The sequence below is a fragment of the Agaricus bisporus genome (assembly GCF_000300575.1).
Source record: "Agaricus bisporus var. bisporus H97 unplaced genomic scaffold AGABI2scaffold_3, whole genome shotgun sequence".
NCBI classification, from domain to species: domain Eukaryota; kingdom Fungi; phylum Basidiomycota; class Agaricomycetes; order Agaricales; family Agaricaceae; genus Agaricus; species Agaricus bisporus.
The window spans coordinates 474,192-495,334 of NW_006267366.1; the positions used below are offsets into that span (position 1 = coordinate 474,192).

Genomic DNA, 21,143 nt, shown 5'->3' on the forward strand with positions numbered 1-21,143 from the left:
CTTTTGTTATCTGCAAGTGAGTCTATATTTCATCTCTCATATCCTGCAGTTGTTACTCATAAGTCATATTCTACACCAAGAGGTGCCAGATTCATTGATCCCGGACATAGGTCCGCCATATAAGGAGGATCTCCCCCCACCCATGGGGCCGCGACATCACGGATGTCCGAATCTGCCTCTTGTTCTACACCCCCCTTTGCCCGAACGCCAAGACAGGTCCTGGTCTCAGCCCTCGGTTCTGAGTGCTTTGATTGGCTCAAACTAGCTTAGTAAATGAAGACCCGAAATTTCACTGAAGCTCCGAGGGTTCTTGAAGTGGCTGTCAGAAACTGAGAAATTAGTCATTACTCGGAACCAGATTACTTTTAGCCTTCCTTTATTACTGCTTAGAAATACCATTATTCATCCGTTCTGGTTTAACCAGAATACACAGTATTTCTGATAGCCACTATAGTAAAATAATTCCGTATAATTCGGACACAAGGACTATCAACGGACATACCTCTTCCGGTACAAAAAAATTGGCGGCCACTAAATGATGTATTTTGGTTACGAACAAAGCTATTTTTTCCACTGCCAATGGGATGTTGAGTCACATTCGCATGACCCTGAGAAGACCTATAGGATAAAAAGCCCGTTCATTCCCCAAATATCAAAAAGCAAAACTCGCCCGACTCATGGACTCTCAAGTAACTCTCGTCAACCTTGATCCCCTTGTCATGACATTTAGGCGGGACAATATAAAGGGTACGGAGCTGATACGAAGTAGAGAGGGGGGGACATTATACAAAGTCGCATCTGATGAAACTCTCTCGTCTCTGAAAACGTCGATTTGTCGTGCGGATTCTGATACACCTATTGCGTTTATCGAGACGAAGAATATCTGTGGTCGGGATAAGATCACACTTAGAGGTGGAACACGGCAGAATATCACGGGCTGGATATCAGGCTACAGCATCCTTGGTTCATTGTAAGTGACTGGTTTATCATAAATAAAAGATTGGAAACTTACTGATATTTTTAAAATTCAGTCCCATGACATTCAATAACAACGGGAGGCGATATTTTTGGAGGAAGAATAAGATCCAGCAGCTAAATGTGAGTGGTTTTCTTATACGTCATCGAATCCGAACTGAAACGCCGCTTGAAAAGCTTTACAATGATAATGATACCGAAAATCCTATTGCTACGTATGAAAGGTCGAAGCGAAGGGTGATTGATGGAGGGCTCAAAAGCTTTCCCGCCTCTTTGACGCTCAATGATGAGGCGACTGAAATTCAGGATATGATTGTGATTAGTCTCCTGGTGGTAGAGGGCCGGGTAAGAGGAGATTTTAGACCTGGAATCTATAGAAAATCACTCTCGTTGTGGCCGGATACTATTGATACAGTAGCTAATCGATGGTAAAGCATTTATGGTGATCGAGGGCCACATCCATGTTGCCGTCGGCAAATTAAATTTCCGACAAGGGCCATCGCTTGTTTTTGATCTCCGATTTGATTCAGAGTGATGATATCACATGTGTCTGTAAGTTACCGCATTTCACCATCTTCCATTATGTCTTCCAGAGCCTTGAATGCCATTCTACCGCAAGTGGAGAAGTTTCCATATGAAGCGCACCAAAAGGCGCGGACGTTTGCCTCGCGGTATACGAAATCAGGCCAGTATGATACCGCGATCGATGTCCTTTTTCAGAGCGCGCGGGAACTGCTTAAGAGTGGTCAGGTCGGTAGTGGAGTAGATCTTGCCGGGTTCTTGCTAGATGTGTACGATACCAAAGGTGAAGAGGTTACAGAAGAGAGCAGAGGTCTGCCTTCCACATCTGGCGTCTTCTTATTACTGAGCATAGGACTTGGTCTAGGCAGATTAACGCAGTTGCTCGCCCTTACTGGTTCTGACGGTTCATGGAGAAAGACGCTCATAGATAAAGCTGTTCCGTGAGTTCATCCTTTTTATAAGTCCTATCACTTACCGCCTCCAGATGGTCAGCGAAATCTGGGCAGTGCCCTTCTGGTGACCCAGATCTCCAGCATTACATCGGTGACCTGTTGTTCAAAGGTGATGATCCAAATCAGACTACAAGGATGAGTTAATCCAATAACCCTGTCTTACTTAGATGGAGAATTTGCCGCTGCGGAGCCGCATTTCTTGGCATCGGGCCTGAGAGACAGCGCCCGTTCACTCGCCGAGATGTTCTTACAATGGTCAGGTGGAGAGCGGGCAGGTATATTTGCACTGAGAGGTACCTTCCCGTACGTTGCTTCTTATGCACATTATCATTTGCATCCTTAATAATCCTCAGGTACTTGCTCAACGGCAATATTCTTGCGGCCCGCACCTTCATCAAACATTTCCTCTCTGGCCTTCCTAAGACATATACTCCCTCCGCAAATATAGTCTCAATCGGGGATAATGACGAGGTGGTGATCACATCGGACCCTCTTATCAACTTCTGCCAACTTGCCATTGTGACCTGTCAACGTGCGGACGGTGATCAGAATAAAGTCGCTCGAGAGAGTTGGGTGCGCCTTTGTGGAACATATTTGAGTCAAGGAGGGCCGTTGGCCGCTCCGGAAGTCCGGAAGGCATGTTTCTTATCAGATGCACTGCGCGCTTACTGAATGTTGTTTCTTGCTATTTAGGCGCTGAATGAGGTAGCAACCCTTTACTTTGCCATTCCTCCGCCTCGGACACAGGCTGCCAATCCTCTTGGTGGCATGTTATCTTCTCTATTTGGTGCACCCGGTGCTGCTCAACCAGAACGTCGCATTCTGCAACCTGCAAGCGCATCTGCATCCCCCGGTCTTGACTGAGCTCTTCGTTACTTCGATCCGCTTAAGAAATTTATTGTGCATGTTTCGTGTTCAAGAGTTAGTCATACCGGAAGTTCCACGCCGTTAAACAACAATGAGTTTTGTTTTTTCTTGGGTCGCCATACAACTTATTACGCTCATTATGTCGTTCTAACGTTGATATTGCAATCGTAGTATAGTGACCTGGCGCGTTCTTGGGTGATGATAGAGATAATTAAATGCTCGACGGAAATTGTGGTGCTTTACACATCAAAGCGATAACATCTATAAGAAGCACTGTTGCAATCAAGTGTATCTTAACCCGGCTGCAAGTCAATTTGTGTCCCTGGCCACAATACACTTGCCACGGTCGAAATTGTATTCCTCAACAGAAACCTGGTAACTTTAAATGTGACTAGCGGCTTTGACTACGACCGTTAGTCAAAGTGTCCGACAATGTTGTCACCTTTTTCCGAAGTTGGAGCGGGTACAACCATGTCAATCTAGTAATCACTCAATTCATCATATACCGAATGCACGCAATATTAGGTATCAAATACATTCAAAATTTCATGGAAAGTAAACCAGTATATACAGTAAATGTCTAGCTATTGATCATCGTTACACACTTTGAAAAACAAATCTTTGTTCCGCGCTTCCATCAGATCCTTTGAGTGTGATCTAAGAAATCACAGTGTTGAATTTGAGTGAATTAGTTAGTCTGACATGTATGAGGATGGAGTGACTGACATAGTTATCTCCTATGTTCCTTGGGGTATTCGTCCAAAGTAAATCTTGGAAAGGAACCTTGATCTGGAAAAGAAGTTTTTATTAACCATCTAGATTAAAACGGGAACCGAGTGAAACGACAAACGGCGTATAGGTCATCTTGACCATTATTCCCTTTATTCTCGATGAACCAAGTAGTCTGACCATCGAGAGCAGCGTATACTTCAGCATTCTATAAACCCGCCGCCATCAGTCATACATTAGTCTTGAAGTTGCGTTACGTCAACGTACGAGGGTGGGATCGGCGTAAGCTACAGCATCTGTTCCAGTGCTATGAATCAAATAGCCGCCATTTCCATCGGAACTGACATCCCACTAGTTTTGTGCATATAAACATCAGCTTGTTTTGCCAATAATGTTGAATGTCAATTTACCCGCTCCCAAATACTGGCAAATTGATTGGACATGGTTATATAGGTTCTGGTCCCTTGCCTTGCGGGAGGATAACTACGAGCTGACTGTTCACCGTTGAAGATACGGTATCTACCAGCCGCAAGCTTGATTTGATTTACAACTTATTAATAAAATGGAAGAAAATTAAACAAGACATACAGTCTGTGCTTGCGCGAATATGGCACCGAATGTTACGATGCTAAAAGCAGAAGAGATGAAGCTGGGGAACAACATTGTGGCTGAGGTGTGATGGTGCGGTGGGGTAAGATAGTGAGGCAGTAGTTCTAGAGTTTAAATAATGTCCGTGGATAGGATCGCGGCATGAACATACCGTACATGATTTCCATCTTTGCTTGTCAATGAACGGTGTTTCAAGGATATGAACGGCCATTTTAAACTGCCGTACATTTGTCATACAAATAATGAAATGGAGCGTCTTGGCAAAGCTTGTATCAACGTTATCCCAAGGAAAGCTAAGTTCTTCAAAGGATCAGTGATGCGCTCTACGGGGAAGTATCAGCCCTGGCTCAAGATTCTAAGGAGGCAGTATGACCAGTCCACACGCTAGACTGATAGTCGTGATCATGGGCCAATTGAAGGAAAGTGGAAAGCCGGTGAGGGTTTTCAGCCCTACCCAAGGGGAACTAATAAGCTTTAAGGTCCAGTCAGGCGAGTGGAGCTCAAGTAGTATGTCATGGATGTCAGAGGTTAATATTTAATGAAGTTGCAAATGATCTTATCTAATCTTCTAAGAATAGCTCTACGGCAAAGGTCGATTGTCGTACATGATCAAGTCATTGACACTGCACTGTTTTCCTCAACCACAATTGAAGTAATTTCCAGGTATAACTTGAGGACATCCGGCAGTATCTTCCCCCCGATTAGTATTGATACAGCACTTATCTCGAAAGGACTTACCTCGGTTCACGGGACAATCTTTAGGATCATCACAACATCTTATACAAGCGCGCGGACCTCCCGGCTCTACCAACTCAACATAATGATTATATCTACCAAAAGGTTTTCCATAGGTGTAAACTTCATATCAGCAGAATTGAAGATACTACTCACCCAGTGCATTTACTACCCACCGGATTCCCTCTACCTCCAGCACCGCCGCTGGAGTCGTATTGACCCCCAGCATCTCGAGGATTAAGTCGATCAAGTGTTTCAGGCCTAATGCATCCGGTCACTTGAGCCGGGGTGAGCAATTTTGCGTGCACGGGGGTAAAGAAAATGACATTCGCACTGACACTGAGCCCATTTCTTTCCACCTTTTCCCTTTCCAGTCTTGAACTCTACGTTTCTCCAAAAATTGTCCGGTAAGAGCCCCTGACTATCCGAGGTGCGTGCCGATGCAGAACAGTATGACCTTGTGCCACCAGGATGTTCGCTGTCACCTATATTGGTATGAGCCGTCCGAGGCATGATCATGCTACGTGCAGCAATATCACCCTCGATTCATGGAAGTTAATGGAAAGAATGTTTGTACCAATATTTCTGGCTGCTGTCCACCCGCACTGTATTGTCGGGAGCAGCGTTCGGCGCGGCAAGGACGTGAGCCAGACCAAACATCAAGGCGACGAGAAATTCAATGCGGTAAACGTGAACCATTCTGACTGGAACTCTGTACAATGGAGTGAGATAGATATCCTGAGGATGTAGTGACTTATATACTTAGCGACTGTGCGCCCAGGGACTAACGACTTCTTAATCCACGAACCAACCATAGACCTGGTGCAATCACCTATGCAGTCATTTCCGGTGAAAATCGGACCCGATTTTCGTAGGAGTGAAACATTTAAGCACTGGCGACTCCACTCGCTTGAAAGGTAGACTGGGTACTTGTCAAACTAACACTGAGATTGTCAAACCGCGCATGGTTAAGGGGCTATTAAACTCTAGTCCAAATACGTCGAGTTGAGGCTCAGAACTCGGAATTGGGTCCATTTCTGTGAGATTAAATGTTCGCTGATAGCTCGTACAAAAGTGGTCTGCAATTCTCGTTAATTCCTATCAAAGTGATACTTCCAGGAAAGAACTCACCAAGTTGACTGAGTACCGTGAATTGTGCGGTAAATAACCTTCCTCTGGACCATTTTTCCAAAGTTATTTTTGAAGTGGAACTCTGCGCCACATACACTAATCGTTATGATGCGAGAAACGCAAGCAACTGCAAGCGGATAAAGCAAGAAATGGAATGAACAATGAGCCGATAAAGTTTCCGAACTTGAAGCCTGATGATCTATGGCTGATGGTCTGTTTCAATCCAGATACGTATACGATTGTTTTGAGGACATCGCGAAAAGAAAACCAATAACCGTAGGAGAGCCAACATAGCACGGGTCCGAGTGTCTCGCAGGGACGACGGCGGGAGCAAAAGGCCATGCGTGACTGGAAAATTAGACGTGAGCGAGTCAAGCGTCGGCCGCCGGCTGCCGTTGAAACTTGCATGCGTCTGTTGACTCGGTGTAGTTCAAGTTGTAATGAAGCCCTCGTCCCGTTCAGAATCCAGACCAGTGGTGATAATATGCCGGCACGGCCTTGAAGCCCGAGCCAATCCCGAGGCTGTTGCTTTGATCCGGCCGGTTTTGGGCCGAACCTGATCATGAGGCTGCTCACCAACATCAAAAGGGGCTACAGCCCTTTGAACTCTTTGCAAGTTGCTTTCAGGGTGCTCTGAACCGACTCTCGCGCATGGCCAGTGTCAGATTCGTGTGGCTCCATGAATGGCATGCTGAATTCAAAAGTAGTGGAACTTGAACCGCCAAACAAGTATGAAACGTCGGGCTTAAAGGTGCGCTCATTTATGTGGAGCAACAGACCGTGATTAGATAGAAGAAGAGAGGAGTCCGAATTAGATCGTACTTGTGTTATCAGATGATCAAGTTTTTATCTCGCCAGACCGATATTCTCGGAAGGAGTCTGTATGCTGTACAGCAACTGTATAGCAAATGTATATATTTGTGTATAGACTTTAGATCTTACCGGTTGCATCAAGCGACTGACGCCTTCAAGAGTTCTAGCCTGGATGACACTATGGCCCCTTGATCCGAGCTGGTGAATGTGATGATCATTCCGCGTCCATGAAGTAATGGCTATTTATACGAAAATATAAACATATGGCTGAATTCAATGACAGTGTTGCAGACGGGGAACGAAAGCCGTGCTCAGTGTCTTATACGGCCCGAAGAGGGCGGCCCCCTGAATTGCAACTCAATTCGTCGTTCACTCTGGTTCGCAAGGATGTGTGTACCTGGCAGGCATAAAAGCCAAGTTGTTTCAAATCCCCAATCCAGTTCCTACGTTCAACACATTACTCCAATCGTTCTTGAAAATCTAACGAAATTATCATGATGAAGACGATCTTTGCATTGCTGGCAGTTGTTATGGCTGCATCTGCTTCACCAGCAGTCAGCGTCCCGGAGCTTCAAGCTAGGGATCCGGCCGTCGACAATATTGTCTACGTTACTGACGCCGAAAATTTCTGGTCAGCCTTTACTTTCATCTTATCGTCCTTCATTAAATTCGAGATTCGATATTTCCAATTGTACAGTATGATCATGCCACGGAACCCCAACACGAATATTGGAGACAGTGAACATCCTGGAGGAACGAAGACCTATTGTTCCCCTGCCGGCAGATATTCTTCAACGCAAGGACAACTTCCACCTGATTTCTGGAGCAACGTGGAGTTCAAGACTGGTCACAGTTCAAGTGGTGGGAGATTCGCTCAACGTTCGTGGTCCTCGATATTGCATACCCGCCATGGTGACACTGACTTTTTAATATCAGTAACTGGCTGTATACGACCCGAGAAACTTAGCCGCCTCAACCCCAATGACGGTGGAGGCCAATATGATTCCAGTGGAGGTGCTGGAGGTAATGGAAATCCAATAGACAGCGTTTGCTTAGGGTATGTCCTTTGCGTTTTCTTTATTAGAACTTACGTCTAACTGAGTCATTCAGGTATAATCACTATGTTGAACTTGTTGAGCCGGGCGATAGAAGGGCATGTATCAAGTGTTGCGACAACTATGACGATTGCCCACTCGATCGCGATACCTCAGGTTGCCCTGCTGTTATCCAAGGGAATTACTTTGACTGTAACTGATATGGGACTTTTAACTTACGACGATACATCTCGGACATTATCTGATACTTGTTGCAATTGGACTTATTTCGGAGATGAACTAAATGTTAATTACTTGGGCGACTTGTCAGAGCCAGAACTTTGTGAACGAACACAAACTCACATATATGGGACGCCGATTAACACTTTGAACATTGAAAGAGTCGGCACAATACCTGTAGAAGTCATTTTTCGGGCGCTTTTTCTCCCGTAAGATACAACTCGAGTCGGAAAGAAAGTCATGAGAATTAATGAGGTCGCGCCAGAGCACCGGCCATCAATGCATCAAGGTGTAGCATATCATGAGAGCAGCACGGGGGACAGGTCACCTGTCGATAAACCTGGGTGAGGAAACTGTAAAACGATTGGAGTTTTGTTTATCCTAAAGCCTTCGACGCGAATGGTAATCACCGGTTATATTTATCCACAAGTGACAGAGACAAACGCGAGAACCAGTTCTTCTCTGAAGTCAATATTCAATGATGGCGTAGGAGGGTGTGGCGGTACACCGGTGTCACAGTGATGCCTCATGACCAATCAATCTTCTTTCCATCATCACAGGACCCCGGAATATCCCTATAAATGTTGGGTACGGATCCGGACAAAAATCGGTGACCCGGACCCTTAGGCTGGGTACGAATCGGACAAAAAAGTGCCCTTTTTGCCGAGGAGGCCGGGTATGGAAGTGCGGACAAGCACTGGGAATTTTGCAGATGTTGGGTACGGGTTCGGACAAGCACCTGACCAGTGACCTGACCTGATGGATCAGGTGACCTTATCTATTTTAATAAATTTATATGTTTTCTGTTCTGCTTTTGGTATATATGTTTCGGAGAAGACAAACAAACTGGTATAGTTTATCAAATAATAATCGGTTGACATATGATTTGAAAAAAAAAAAAAAGATTGCCTTCACTCAGTTCGCGACATGAAAACTATCGATATTGATGATATCGTTGACACATGTAGTGCCTTCAATCCCTTGGAGTGGATTGCGAAGGGCAAAACATTCTCGGATGAACTACCCAGTTTTGTCCGCCATGCTGCCAATACAACGACTGCCATTCCACCCAAGATCCAGGACACATTCCCGCCAAACAGCATGCCGGTCCTGGAGTTTCTCGCAACGAAGCTTCCGAGGCAAGATCCATCACTCGTTGTTGTCAGCGCTACCAAATGGTTCTCGAGCAATGAACCAGATACGCCGCTAAACGTCTTACACTCTCGTGACCTTCCTCCACCCACTATACTCCTCGAACTACACGAGTCGCTTAACCAGGCGTGGATGAATGGACATAAATCAGTCGCAGACCCTCGCTACAACGACGGAAGGAGTCACTTACCATTGTGGGTAGTTCCCTTTTGGACGCAGATGTCAAACATTCGTTCTCGGCGGAAGGCATGGAAGACGAGCCTCAAATGGTTGGAGGAGATGGCTGAGGGGAAGGGCGGTCGGCAAATTGTAACCGCTGCCAAGGATGCCCTCGATGTAATGGCTAGATTGGGGCATAATACGTACCTCACCTACGGAAGAGGGACAGTCCAGGCGCTCAGCTGCACCACACTCCTTGGAAACACTTGGTTGAATGATGACATCGTATCAGTGATGTTGGAAGATTTGGCTGAGACCGCTCCGAAAGGCATCCTGGTCGTCGATTGGTTCTTCGCATGGTCACTCGAGCGGACAGAAACTCCGGGCTTATCTGACACAGTGGCTTCAGTGGCCCGAAAAATTACTTCGCAACGTCCAAAGAAGATGTTCTTCCCGGTGCACATCCATGACATGCACTGGATCACGGGTTTTGTTGACTTTCAAGAACAGAAAGTGGGATATGGTCAGTAGACGTTTGTAGATGCATCCATATAGTGTTTCATTCTTACCTCGTTACTAGGCGATCCTCTAAACATGCCTCCTGGCAAAGTGTTTGATATTTTATGCCTATGGCTGAAAGAGTTAACACACGAAACTTTCGATAATAAACGAAATACATTACCTTGCTGTCCTCAAAAGGACAGCTTTTCTTGCGGCATGATTATGTTGAATACGTTGCGACATCATGTTCAAGACACCGCATTGTGGACGCAATATGAACACGGTGACATTGCCCTGAGTCGGGTCTCAACGTTTCTCACAATCGTTGATGGGAAAAAACAACGGCCACAGCCTGTCAACAAAACGGCCAGCATCAACAATAAGTTGGTCATCAAACCAGAGCCTTGTGACGGCAAAGAGAAGCAACCGAAGGGAGGACCATTGAACGAAAACAAGGGGCAGCCAACGGCAGAGAGTGATCACATACCACTCCAACTCCAACCATGGGTCCCAAAAAAGAGAAAAGACAGGGAACGGGAGGAGGGTCTGGGTATGAGCGGGGATAGTGATGACGAGAGGCCTAAGAAGAAAATGGGTGAGGGACAAAGCAAGTCGGCAGTGGCTGCGCGAAGAAGAAAGGAGGCTTACCAAAATGGGACATTGAGCATTACGGACCAGCAGGTCGAGAATTGGAAAGCGATGTTGCGGAAGGGCGATCCTCATGTGGAATTCATATCTGGTGATCTTTGTAGTGCCCGTCATATTAGTGGGTGTGGAAAAGTCGTTCGTCTCAAGGGACCTTTGGATCGAAGTCGGTGGAATCAACATCTGGAGGGGTGCTCAGCTAGAATCCAACGAAAATCCAAGACCGCCAAAACACCTACTTTGCTATCCATGGGTTTCTTCAAACCTAAGGATAGCCACACCGCTACCTTTCCAAAGCCTATCGTAGTAACACCGTCCAAGATACCCTGCAGCGGGCTCTCCACCAAACATGACCCACGTATTCAGGTGTTGTTGGAACGTGTTTCGGGTTCTGGCGGCGGGGGTTCCGAAAGGCGAGACATAGCAAAGAATGAATTCAATAAGTCACTGAAGGATCTCGATGAAAAAGAAAGGAGTGTTGTTGAACGCCTGCAGACAATTTCACATCGGTGGAAGTATGATCATCAGTTGATGCGCATTTACTCGCCAGCATGTGACAAAATGCTCAATACCCACGACTCAGAAGAAGCTCCAACTTGCGACCATTGTTGTAAGGTCATGGATTTGGCGGCCTTCAAAAGGGCACTTCGCAAAGAGAAACCTAATGCTTCGAATATGAAGTATGTGAATAAGGTGTTCCGTAATGAAGTGGTTGGGAACCTCTATGCTGAAATCCACGGCCTCAGAGACTTGATCGAACGTTCAGTAAGTCGAATATTATTATTTGTATACCTTTTTTGATACTGAATGTTTTCCAGAAAGAGCCCCTGGTAAAATATGCGAAGGGTGTGCTGTCTGGAAAGTACAAAAATGAGATTTTTAATGGTCTCATCCAAGTGATGTTACAAAAAGAAGAGCGTTTGGAGAAAGGTCTGAGTCTCCGAAACTTTAAATATTCACCGCCTTGGGACGAACTCTGCCATATTATACGCACCTATAGTCCCGCTGCCTATCGGGCACTAGCAGAACATTTACCTGCCCGATCTGAACGTTCAATTCGCATTAAAGAAGCCCGAGATCCCAAGTTCCCTCTTGGTATCACGGACCAGGTTTTTGAGCTCGTTGAAGAACACCTTCAGCAACTCAGTTACACGGGTCCTGTATGTGTCGCGTGCGATGACACTATGCTTCTTAGCGCCTTCCGTTTGTATTGGGATGCCAAAGAACATTCACATTTTCTAATTGGTGGAGTCGATGGTCCAATCCGAGTTGCTGATCCCGACAATTTACGGTTGATACTGGAACAACAGGAAACAAGGAAAGCCAGTAAGGTACGCCCGAATCATCATCTCAATTTTCATTCGCAAGTTGGGCTAACGTGTATCTAACCTTCAGCTCCGACTATGGACTATCACACTTTCGAGGCCGCGGACTACACCTCTGGCCATCGCTGCTCTCCCAATTCCCAATAGCGTTAGTGCTGAAGTATTGGCTGAATATTCATTACATATTCTCCGTGGCCTCATTCAACGCAATATCCGGGTTGTTTCATATGCCTGTGATGGCGCCGCAGTTGAACGGAAGGCCCAAGATATCATAACTGAGAGAGGAGACAGTCGAATACATTACACAATTGAAAACCCAAGGCAAAGTGAGGAACCGATCTGCCTTACAATCCCAATAATTGGTGGTCAGCCTGTTGCGATGATACAGGACTCGAAACATGCCCTCAAAACATTGCGGAACAACCTCTTCTCAGGCGCCCGTCTACTCGTACTCGGAAGCCACGTTGCAGGCTATTCACATATGCGTGACGTGGCTTTTGCACCAGGATCTCCCTTATATCGTCGTGATGTTGAACGTCTCGACAGGCAGGACGACAATGCAGCAACTCGATTATTTTCTGCCGACACCCTCAAGTTCATTTGCAATGATAGTGACCTTCGTGATAAGATGCTCGCAGATATCATCTATCTGTTTGTTTGTGGTGATGGTATCGACGGTTTTCAAAGCCGCTCTACCAGTCACGAAGAAAGAATTCAAAGTTTGCTCCGCCTTCGTTTTTTCATTGACGCGTGGCTAGCCACATTATCGGCCACGAATTACTCGCATCGAGTTCACACTATTTCACGTGAAGCTCTCAAGATTACGACTACATTAATTGAAGGATATCTTTCGCTTGTGTTCATATACCGGGATTTCATACGTACGGCTGAGCCACTGATGCCCTGGTTGCATTCAACAGAAGCTTGCGAACATATCTTTGGTCAAGCGCGGCAGATAGTCCCCAACTTCTCATATGCCGATTTCCTTCACCTCGCATCCAAACTTCACGTTCATATTCGTCAAGAGAACCTTCGCGCTGAGCAAGGTATAGAGAAATCAAAACTTCCAGCCATGGGATATAGTCATACGTACTTTATGACTGGCGGTCTTGACCTTGCTAAGCTTTCAGTCTATCCAACCGATTTACAGATCAATGATGTTGCTGCCATCGCCTTCGATGAAGTTGATAACCTTTTGTCGATACTAGGTATCAACGTTCGACGCTTGCGCTCACGCTACGCCCGCCACCCACTTCCGTCGATACGTAGCTGGTTTCCCGATGTCGGAAATGAAGATGCTGTCAATGATATGGACGAAGTCGGTGACCAGGAAGAATTCGATACTACTCACCTTCTTTCTCTAGTCACTCGTGCCAATGATCCGAAACGCCCTCTGTTACCATTAAAGGAGGAGAATGCCGTGTCTAGCTTGACAAGTGCTGCTCTAGCATTGGTAACTCAAGATGTTCTCAATGTGTGCGTCGTGTAATCCGAGTATAAAATGGATCAAGAGTCATTGATCAATTGTTCTAGATATGAAGCTTCCGATAAACTCTCAGCTGAGACGGCTCAGTTTTTAACTGAAGAACAAATGGAACTTAATCGCTTCGCTGCCACCACAGAGAAACTTCAGCCGCGCAACTTGAGTAACGGCTTTCTCCCCTTAATTCCGAATGTTGGATCTGTGGATGAACCAACTCGGCCTTTGGGTCAGAGTGACGTTCTTCTTAAAGATCTTGACTTCACATATCTCTTCGAGACGCGCTACCGACACCAACCCGACCATGCAAAACATTGCGCTCGACGCAGTAGGGGGGAACAAAAGGAACCTTCGGGTAGGACTATTCATCAGGAGCTGATTGGGAAACTTCATGAGGTAATGAGGGACGTGCAGCCTGGTCCTGCTGCTGGTGCGAATCGTATAGAACGGTGGACTGGAAAACGGGGCTATGGAGACTCCCAGTTGTCACTTCCGGTGACCGGAAATGCAGCCAACGCTGCATACGTGTCATCAGAGGCTGCTAATAATGTGAGGCATCTCAACTTTATTACTGGCATGAATAATTCACTAATAAATTTGGATGTTCCCAAGGTGGCTCGTCGTCGTGAGCAAGTATTTCGGGAACATGATGTTCCTCACCTGCCGTTACTCGCCACTGGAGCCATTACAATGCACAAAGAATTGAAATGCGGAGATTTTGTGTTTCTTCTTTTTGATAACGAAATTCGTGTTGGAAAAGGTAAGTACTTGATTACTAGTATCCAACTCGCATCTTACATGTCTCGACGATTAGTTCTTTTTTTCTATTCAAAATCTCTCGGAAAAGGTGTAAATCACAGCCTCGTCACCAAATCTGTTTCCAACGTATCATCATTGTCCAGGATTGCATATCAGGTCTTCGAATATAGTCGTGGAAATCAGTTCACATCATGTTCGGAGACCACTGCCGCTTTTGGAATTTCCCAATTCGGATTCCTGGCTCCTTATCACTTGCTCACTCTGCTTGCGCTACCACCGACGAGCATAAACGCGGCAGGTTTAACACTTGATTCAATAGATGTACAAATATTTCATTCGCTTCAGCGTGGGTTACGTAGGATCTCTGCAGCTGTGGCTCAGTTGACTAAGTAATCCCCACACCTGTACCATTGCTCTTGGAAGTTCGTAGCTAGGTACAATACTCTAATCTGAGCCTTCTGGAATATTTTGAAGATTTTTGGCGATTTTTTTGGTATTTTTAAGGCCGGGTCAAACTCGCGGACAATTTTGGACGCCTTAGGGGGAGGCCGGGTATATTCCGGACGAAAACACCGGTTTTGGCACGGACAAAAACCCCGGAATTTTGGAAAATCCGTACCCAACATTTATAGGGATATTCCGGGGTCCTATCATCACCTACTTTGCCGAGCCCCTCTTTGGTACAGGAAATAGCACCTATGCTGACATGTTCCTTCTGCGGATGACTTCCGTCAAAAATATAAAAAGCGCGCCGGTTTCTCACAGCAGACCACAAAGCGCCTCTCGTCATGCATCCTTCTGAAGCAACGCTTCCCACTTTGAACAAACTCGGTTTCGTCTCTTCCGACTTCAACGACATCGATGCCCTTTCAGTCGCCGAAAACTGGATCAAGGCCTTTGGTTCTGCTTGTGAAGCGGACAACGTACAACAAATCTTGGATCTACTTCTAGAGTCCAATTTCGTTTCTCCATCCCTTTTAAAAGCATCGCCTCCAGCATCAGAGCTCAATCAAGAGCCATCTGTGTATTGGCGAGACCTGCTAGCTTTGACTTGGGACTTGCGTACCTTCGAAAGCACCCCCGTTATCCGACAATTTCTTCAAGACCGTTTGAAGTTATCGGAAATCAGGAACGTGAAGATCAACACAACTGATAAGGGTGCCTTCCCCGCCTTTCAACTTCCTTATCCAGATCTCGCGTGGATCCAGGCCCTCTTCAAATTCGAGACCAGACTTGGGTTCGGATCGGGCGTAGTGCGCCTCGTTCCAACAAAGAAGGGTGATGGAGTCGAATGGAAGGCCCATTGTATTCTCACCAACCTAGAAGATTTGAAAGGCTTTCCGGAGAAGATTGGTCACTTGCGAAATCACAATACGGATAGCGGATCATGGGAATCCCTTCGTCGCAAGGAACGAGAGTTCGCCGACCAAGACCCACCTGTAATCATCATTGGTGGAGGACAAAGTGGTCTGGATGTTGCTGCACGCCTCAAAAGTCTCGGAGTAAATTCGCTTGTTATCGAAAAGAATGAGCGTATTGGTGACAATTGGAGAAATCGATATGAAGCGCTATGTCTTCATGACCCCGTTTGTGCGTGATGGTTTCTACTCTGACATGCTTGACTCGCTTACTGGAGCTTTTGTACAGGGTATGATCACCTTCCTTACATGCCGTGTGTCATTCGCCTTCCATCACTGCCATTCTACTGATATCAGCCCAGATTCCCTCCCAACTGGCCTGTCTATACACCGGCAAGAAAGGTAATCTGGAGGTCGTCCATAAGTCTCATTTTTCTCAGTGATTTTCCTTAGCTTGCCAACTGGTTAGATTCCTACGCGGAGGCGATGGAACTCAATGTTTGGACTTCTTCAACGGTCACTAAAGTGGTCCAGGATCCTAATACTGAACGCTGGAATGTCACTGTCAAATTTGGACCAAAGGATACGGCAATACGAGAGCGGGTGTTTAATGTGAAACACGTCATCTTCGCTCAGGGATTTTCTGGAGGTAGAGGCTTTATACCCCAGTACCCAGGCATGGTATGAGTCGCCTTTACAATGTGCTCCATGCGGTATAATGAACGTATAACCGAAATTTAGGATGTGTTCAAAGGCCCACTCTTACACTCGCTACAACACCGCAAAGCGACTGATCATTTGGGAAAGAAGGTTGTGGTCATAGGATCCTGTACTTCGGGTGAGGTCGTTTGCATCGATGTCGCTCAAGTCATTTATTTTTGTAGGTCATGATATCAGCGTCGACTACGCCGATCATGGTGTTGGTATGTCAAGTCGCTCAACTTCAACTCTTTCATTTAATGTCTTCTCTAGACGTGACAATGTTCCAGAGGAGTTCCACTTATATCATGAGCACCAAAAAAGGACTTCGCTTAACCCTCGGAGGTATGCATATGGCTGTCAATAGGCCGTAGCGATGAACCATTAACATTGATCATACTTAAAACAGATTTCTACTCTGAAGATGGTCCTTCTACTGAAGTCGGTGACCGGCTAGTGGCATCATTCCCGAATCTTTTGAACGTGGGAATGTCATATCGCTTAACGCAGAAGATCGCGGAGGCCGATGCGTAAGAGTCATTAGTCCATCTCTGCTGTTTACTCTGACCTTTCCCGCAGTGAGCTTCTGGATGGCCTAAAGAAGCGTGGATTCCGTTTAGGATGGGGTTACAAAGATGCAGGCTTCTTGTTATCAGCATGGGCGAAAGCAGGGGGCTACTATCTTGGTATACCTATGTTTTATGATGCGAGTTCTGATGTTATATTGATCACTATTAGACACCGGAGGAAGCCAGTATATCATCGATGGGAGAGTCAAGTTGAAGAATGATAGTCAAATCACACACTTCACAGAAACTAGCATTCGGTTTGAAGATGGATCAGAATTACAGGCTGACGTTGTTATCTTCTGTACGGGGTAAGTTCAACTAGTCTGTTCTCTTGTGGTGGTACACATGATTGAATGTTCCCAGCCTCGGAAATGCGATAGATGGTATTCGAGAACTTTGTGGAGATAATGTGGCAGAGAAATGTTCCGCTGTCTGGGGAATGGATGAAGAAGGCGAAATTAACGGAACTTGGCGTGACATGGGATTGAAAGGAATGTGGTACATGATGGGTACGCGTTTGAAAAAGTCCCGTGGTTTGTTGTGTCTTTAAACATTCTTCTTTCAGGCAATCTTGCTCTGTGTCGTTTCTATTCGAAACATCTTGCCCTTCGTAAGTGGCGTCTGTAGCTATAGTCAGATCATGACTGATCGACCTTCATAGAAATCAAAGCAATAGAAGAAAACGTGTTCGACGGTGTTCGATACAGCAGATCTAAATAAACCAAATGAGTATATTGCGATTGTAGATTCTTCGTGCGAATGCGGCATCTACCTTTATCTCACCGCCACAACTTGACATAACCGGTTCCCGGTTCATGCACACATCGGTTATCCGACAGAGCTGATAAAGAAAAGCCGTTTTAGAGCACGAGACGTCCAGTCCTTCTCACTCTCACTCTTATGACCACTTCTGCAGCTCATCCTTCTGAAGCGCCCTTGCCCACTCTAAATAAACTCGGTATCTCTTCTCTTCCGGAGGATATTGATGCTCGAAAGGTAGCAAGCGAGTGGTTTGCATTGTTCGCAGACAAGGTTACCTCAAACGACCCTGAAGGGATCACGAATCTCCTCGTTCAATCGTCTTTTGACTCTGGCCGTCCTGAGACTGCAGACCAAGTTTCTGTTTACTGGCGCGACTTACTTGCTCTCACTTGGAATTTCCGTTCTTTCGAGGGCACCACTCAAATTCGCGAGTTTTTGACGGATCGTCTTACAAGTGCTAAAATCGCCAACTTGAAGTTGAAGACCTCAGACGATGCAGAAGGATTGGCACCGGTTTTTGCACGACCAATGCCAGATTTGGTTTGGATTACTGGGTTTTTTACATTCGAAACCGACGTCGGCTTTTGTTCGGGTATATTCCGACTTGTGCCTACCTTGGATGAGCAGCAACGAGTTCAGTGGAAAGCGCACTGTATCTTCACAAATTTGGAGGAGTTGAGAGGATTCCCTGAGAAGGTTGGAAATCTGCGTGATCCAACGCCTTATAGCGGAGGATGGGAAAAGCTTCGAGAGAAAGAGAAGCTATTTGAAGATACCGAACCCACTGTGCTGATTGTGGGAGCTGGTCAAAGCGGTCTGACAGCTGCAGCAAGATTGAAACTTCTTGGGATATCAAGTGTTTTGATAGAGAAGAATGAAAGAGTAGGAGATAATTGGAGAAATCGATATGACGTCTTGTGTCTTCATGATCCCGTCTGTGAGTGATTAAGATCTGTTATTCGTATGTCATCTGAAACTAGTGATAGGGTACGACCACATGCCATACATCCCGTAGGCAACCAAACTTATCTCTCTCGATTCTGGATTCATCGAAAGCTTTCATTCAGTTTCCCTGAGAATTGGCCTATCTACTCCCCCTCGAAGAAGGTGGATTTTTGTGACCTATATATCATCTAATGAGACGCTAATGGGCACGTATAACTTATCAAGCTAGCGAATTGGTTAGAATTTTACGCAGACTCGATGGAATTAAATGTCTGGACCTCAACAACGGTTTCTCACATTGAACGGGAACAATCTACAGGTCTCTTCAAAGTCAAAGTTCAGCACAAGAATAAAGGTTTTGAGCGCATATTTACTGTCAAACATGTCGTGCTTGCCCCCGGATTTTCTGGTGGATCTTGGTATACGCCCACGTATCCGGGAATGGTGCTGCAAACATTTAATTGTTTTCTTCGTGTACTAACATTAACATTAGGACAAATTCAAAGGACAAATCATTCACTCGTCGGAATACAAGAAAGCTGAAGATTATTTAGGAAAAAAAGTTATTCTAGTCGGTTCATGCACGTCAGGTATGACTATATTTCGCAAAGCGTTGTCTCTTGGGCCTTATTTTTTTCTCCGTCGCCTGACCAGCTCATGACATCGGTATGGATCTGTATGATAATGGAATCGGTTTGTGTAACCTGTTCAATTGCTCACGCTAATTATCAACAAGATTGATATAGATGTGACGATGTATCAGCGCAGTTCTACCCATGTGATTACTGCGCAATCTGTAGTAAATGTGTTTTTCAAAGGTAATAAATGGACATAACCCACAAACGTTTCTGACCACTTTCTGATACAGGCTTGTTCGATGAGACGGGGCCGCCAATTACTGTAGCTGATAAAGTAGCCGCAACTTTCCCCAACCTCCTCAACGTCGGGATACATCATAGAGGCACGTTAGCAGCTGAAGAAGCAGAGAAGTACTATTTTATCCCGCGAATGTATACTAGATCTCATATTACACCCTCAGAGAAATGCTAGACAACCTTCGTCGCGTTGGTTTCAATCTCAATCGCGGATATAAAGATGCTGGTGTCTTATTAACCGCTTTCACGAGGGCAGGAGGCTATTACTTGGGTACAAGATTCCTCATAACGCTCCTCATTAATTTATATCATTTTTAGATGTCGGCGGAAGCCAATATGTCATCGACGGAAAGATTAAATTGAAGAGCAAGAGCACTATGGAGGGTTTTACAGAGACGGGCATCAACTTTGCGGACGGGAGCCAACTTGAGGCTGACGTTGTCGTGTTTTGCACTGGGTAAAACAATCTCGTCCTCGGATTATGAGTACTAACTCCGGTGGTAGTCTCGGAAGCACTCGTGATGTCATAAAAGCATTTTTAGACCCAAAGACCTTCCAAAACGTGAATGAGATATGGGGATACAATAACGAAATGGAGTTCAATGGGATCTATGGGGACACAGGTGTACCAAACCTATGGTACATGATGGGTACGATAGGCCATATAACTTTTCGTGGACAAAATTCTGACGCGTATGACTGTTTTCTAGGTAGTCTCGGTCTTTGCCGCTTTTATTCCAAGCGACTGGCACTTCGTGAGTCAAAAACGTGGCAGCCTTGCTGAGCTCTTGCATAACCTAAACAATCTAGAAATCAAAGCAATCGAAGAAGGTGTATTTGGGGAGCGATACAAGTCAAACGTCAAAGGTTTAAGCTTTTAAGTCCTATACGAATGCAAAACACCCAAGATTTAATGTTATCGGGATTGATATGGCATTTTTCGTTTGCCGCTCGGAGACTGCCGGAAACACTGCTCAATTAATTTTTGTGATGCCGGCGGCTTCCTACGCCCCTGACAGACTGGACTGGAAACTCGTTTCTAGCTGTCTCTTTCAAACTCTTCCAATTGTAGTCCAACCATTTTTCGAGCCGCAATTTTTCTTGCATGCCCGAGACTATCAATTCTGGAGACTGTTCCTCCAACTTCAATGACAGCTGGCCACCCCGAGTCGTCCAACTGCACTCTCACAATGCCGTCAGCGCATGCAAAGTTCAACGCTGTATCCTATGCCTCTCTTTGTCTCTCTTCTTATGGACGACTCGACCGTGTCCTTTCAAGGAATGATGCAAGTCCTCGGCCATCTGTTCGGTCTCGATGACGCCTACTCACTGAAACCTCCTGCCGAACAAGTCCACGTATCCACTGAGATCTCATTGCTACTGAGCGCCTCTTGGGCACCTCGGTCTGCTAACAGGGCTCCCTTACAAATTCACGACAACTTAATGCATCGCTTGCGCGAGTCCTTTTCTATCGCCTATCAAATTCAGACGCGGCCTCCATCGGCAGGGTATTGGAGGGACTACTTTCGTTTCCTGAAGCCTGTCCCGTAGGACGTTTTTCCTCTCTCTCTCAGCCTCGTGACGGTAGAGTGACCAGCAGCCATATGAGCACAAACGTTCTCATTACCCTCAAATCCTAGACCAAACTTGGCCAAAAATTTCTGGTCCTCATGACATGACGGGCGCTGGGACAGCTGAGTCGAACTAACGCATATCAAATGGGTCCATGTATGCGAGACTTCGGCTATGAATCAACTTATAATTATTACCTCTGGAAATGCACCGATTTTGAATATCAGCTAAATCT

General features: G+C 45.8%; 8 protein-coding genes across 8 annotated transcripts; 6 read left to right on the forward strand and 2 right to left on the reverse strand.

Annotated features, from left to right (window-relative positions):
* Positions 1-665: 665 nt before the first annotated feature.
* Positions 666-1,464, forward strand: AGABI2DRAFT_191084 (hypothetical protein). The gene is made up of 3 exons (XM_006458936.1): positions 666-970; positions 1,032-1,098; positions 1,153-1,464. Exons 1-3 carry the CDS (start codon positions 678-680, stop codon positions 1,405-1,407), a joined length of 615 nt encoding a protein of 204 aa, XP_006458999.1. The 5' UTR covers positions 666-677; the 3' UTR covers positions 1,408-1,464.
* Positions 1,465-1,528: 64 nt separating this feature from the next.
* AGABI2DRAFT_191085 (hypothetical protein) lies at positions 1,529-3,074 on the forward strand. The gene is made up of 6 exons (XM_006458937.1): positions 1,529-1,807; positions 1,862-1,937; positions 1,982-2,058; positions 2,117-2,252; positions 2,303-2,585; positions 2,643-3,074. Exons 1-6 carry the CDS (start codon positions 1,558-1,560, stop codon positions 2,811-2,813), a joined length of 993 nt encoding a protein of 330 aa, XP_006459000.1. The 5' UTR covers positions 1,529-1,557; the 3' UTR covers positions 2,814-3,074.
* A 264-nt stretch (positions 3,075-3,338) lies between these two features.
* Positions 3,339-4,230, reverse strand: AGABI2DRAFT_183809 (hypothetical protein). Its single transcript, XM_006458938.1, has 6 exons — positions 4,134-4,230; positions 3,956-4,078; positions 3,813-3,896; positions 3,667-3,753; positions 3,543-3,605; positions 3,339-3,473 (listed from the first exon to the last, which is right to left on the reverse strand). Exons 1-6 carry the CDS (start codon positions 4,206-4,208, stop codon positions 3,414-3,416), a joined length of 492 nt encoding a protein of 163 aa, XP_006459001.1. The 5' UTR covers positions 4,209-4,230; the 3' UTR covers positions 3,339-3,413.
* Positions 4,231-4,791: 561 nt separating this feature from the next.
* On the reverse strand, positions 4,792-5,420 carry AGABI2DRAFT_65580 (hypothetical protein; the record flags this gene model as incomplete). Its single annotated transcript, XM_006458939.1, has 4 exons — positions 4,792-4,844; positions 4,893-4,984; positions 5,046-5,166; positions 5,228-5,420. Coding segments are annotated over 4 exons (459 nt in total), but the record flags the coding sequence as incomplete, so codon positions are not given.
* Positions 5,421-7,330: 1,910 nt separating this feature from the next.
* Positions 7,331-8,088, forward strand: AGABI2DRAFT_200902 (hypothetical protein; the record flags this gene model as incomplete). The annotated part of the gene is made up of 4 exons (XM_006458940.1): positions 7,331-7,464; positions 7,531-7,712; positions 7,770-7,890; positions 7,944-8,088. The coding sequence occupies 4 exons, from the start codon at positions 7,331-7,333 to the stop codon at positions 8,086-8,088; spliced, it is 582 nt and encodes a 193-aa protein (XP_006459003.1).
* Positions 8,089-11,182: 3,094 nt separating this feature from the next.
* AGABI2DRAFT_66018 (hypothetical protein) lies at positions 11,183-13,378 on the forward strand (the record flags this gene model as incomplete). The annotated part of the gene is made up of 3 exons (XM_006458941.1): positions 11,183-11,329; positions 11,410-11,895; positions 11,960-13,378. 3 exons carry the CDS (start codon positions 11,183-11,185, stop codon positions 13,376-13,378), a joined length of 2,052 nt encoding a protein of 683 aa, XP_006459004.1.
* A 1,532-nt stretch (positions 13,379-14,910) lies between these two features.
* Positions 14,911-17,527, forward strand: AGABI2DRAFT_217865 (hypothetical protein). Its single transcript, XM_006458942.1, has 13 exons — positions 14,911-15,718; positions 15,776-15,800; positions 15,849-15,888; positions 15,940-16,167; positions 16,228-16,324; positions 16,371-16,409; positions 16,459-16,530; positions 16,595-16,715; positions 16,765-16,871; positions 16,924-17,062; positions 17,118-17,263; positions 17,320-17,364; positions 17,416-17,527. Exons 1-13 carry the CDS (start codon positions 14,917-14,919, stop codon positions 17,472-17,474), a joined length of 1,920 nt encoding a protein of 639 aa, XP_006459005.1. The 5' UTR covers positions 14,911-14,916; the 3' UTR covers positions 17,475-17,527.
* A 127-nt stretch (positions 17,528-17,654) lies between these two features.
* AGABI2DRAFT_115966 (hypothetical protein) lies at positions 17,655-20,217 on the forward strand (the record flags this gene model as incomplete). Its single annotated transcript, XM_006458943.1, has 13 exons — positions 17,655-18,453; positions 18,503-18,527; positions 18,584-18,623; positions 18,687-18,905; positions 18,955-19,051; positions 19,116-19,154; positions 19,208-19,279; positions 19,330-19,450; positions 19,501-19,607; positions 19,655-19,793; positions 19,841-19,986; positions 20,047-20,091; positions 20,147-20,217. The coding sequence occupies 13 exons, from the start codon at positions 17,655-17,657 to the stop codon at positions 20,215-20,217; spliced, it is 1,920 nt and encodes a 639-aa protein (XP_006459006.1).
* Between the last annotated feature and the right edge of the window lie 926 nt (positions 20,218-21,143).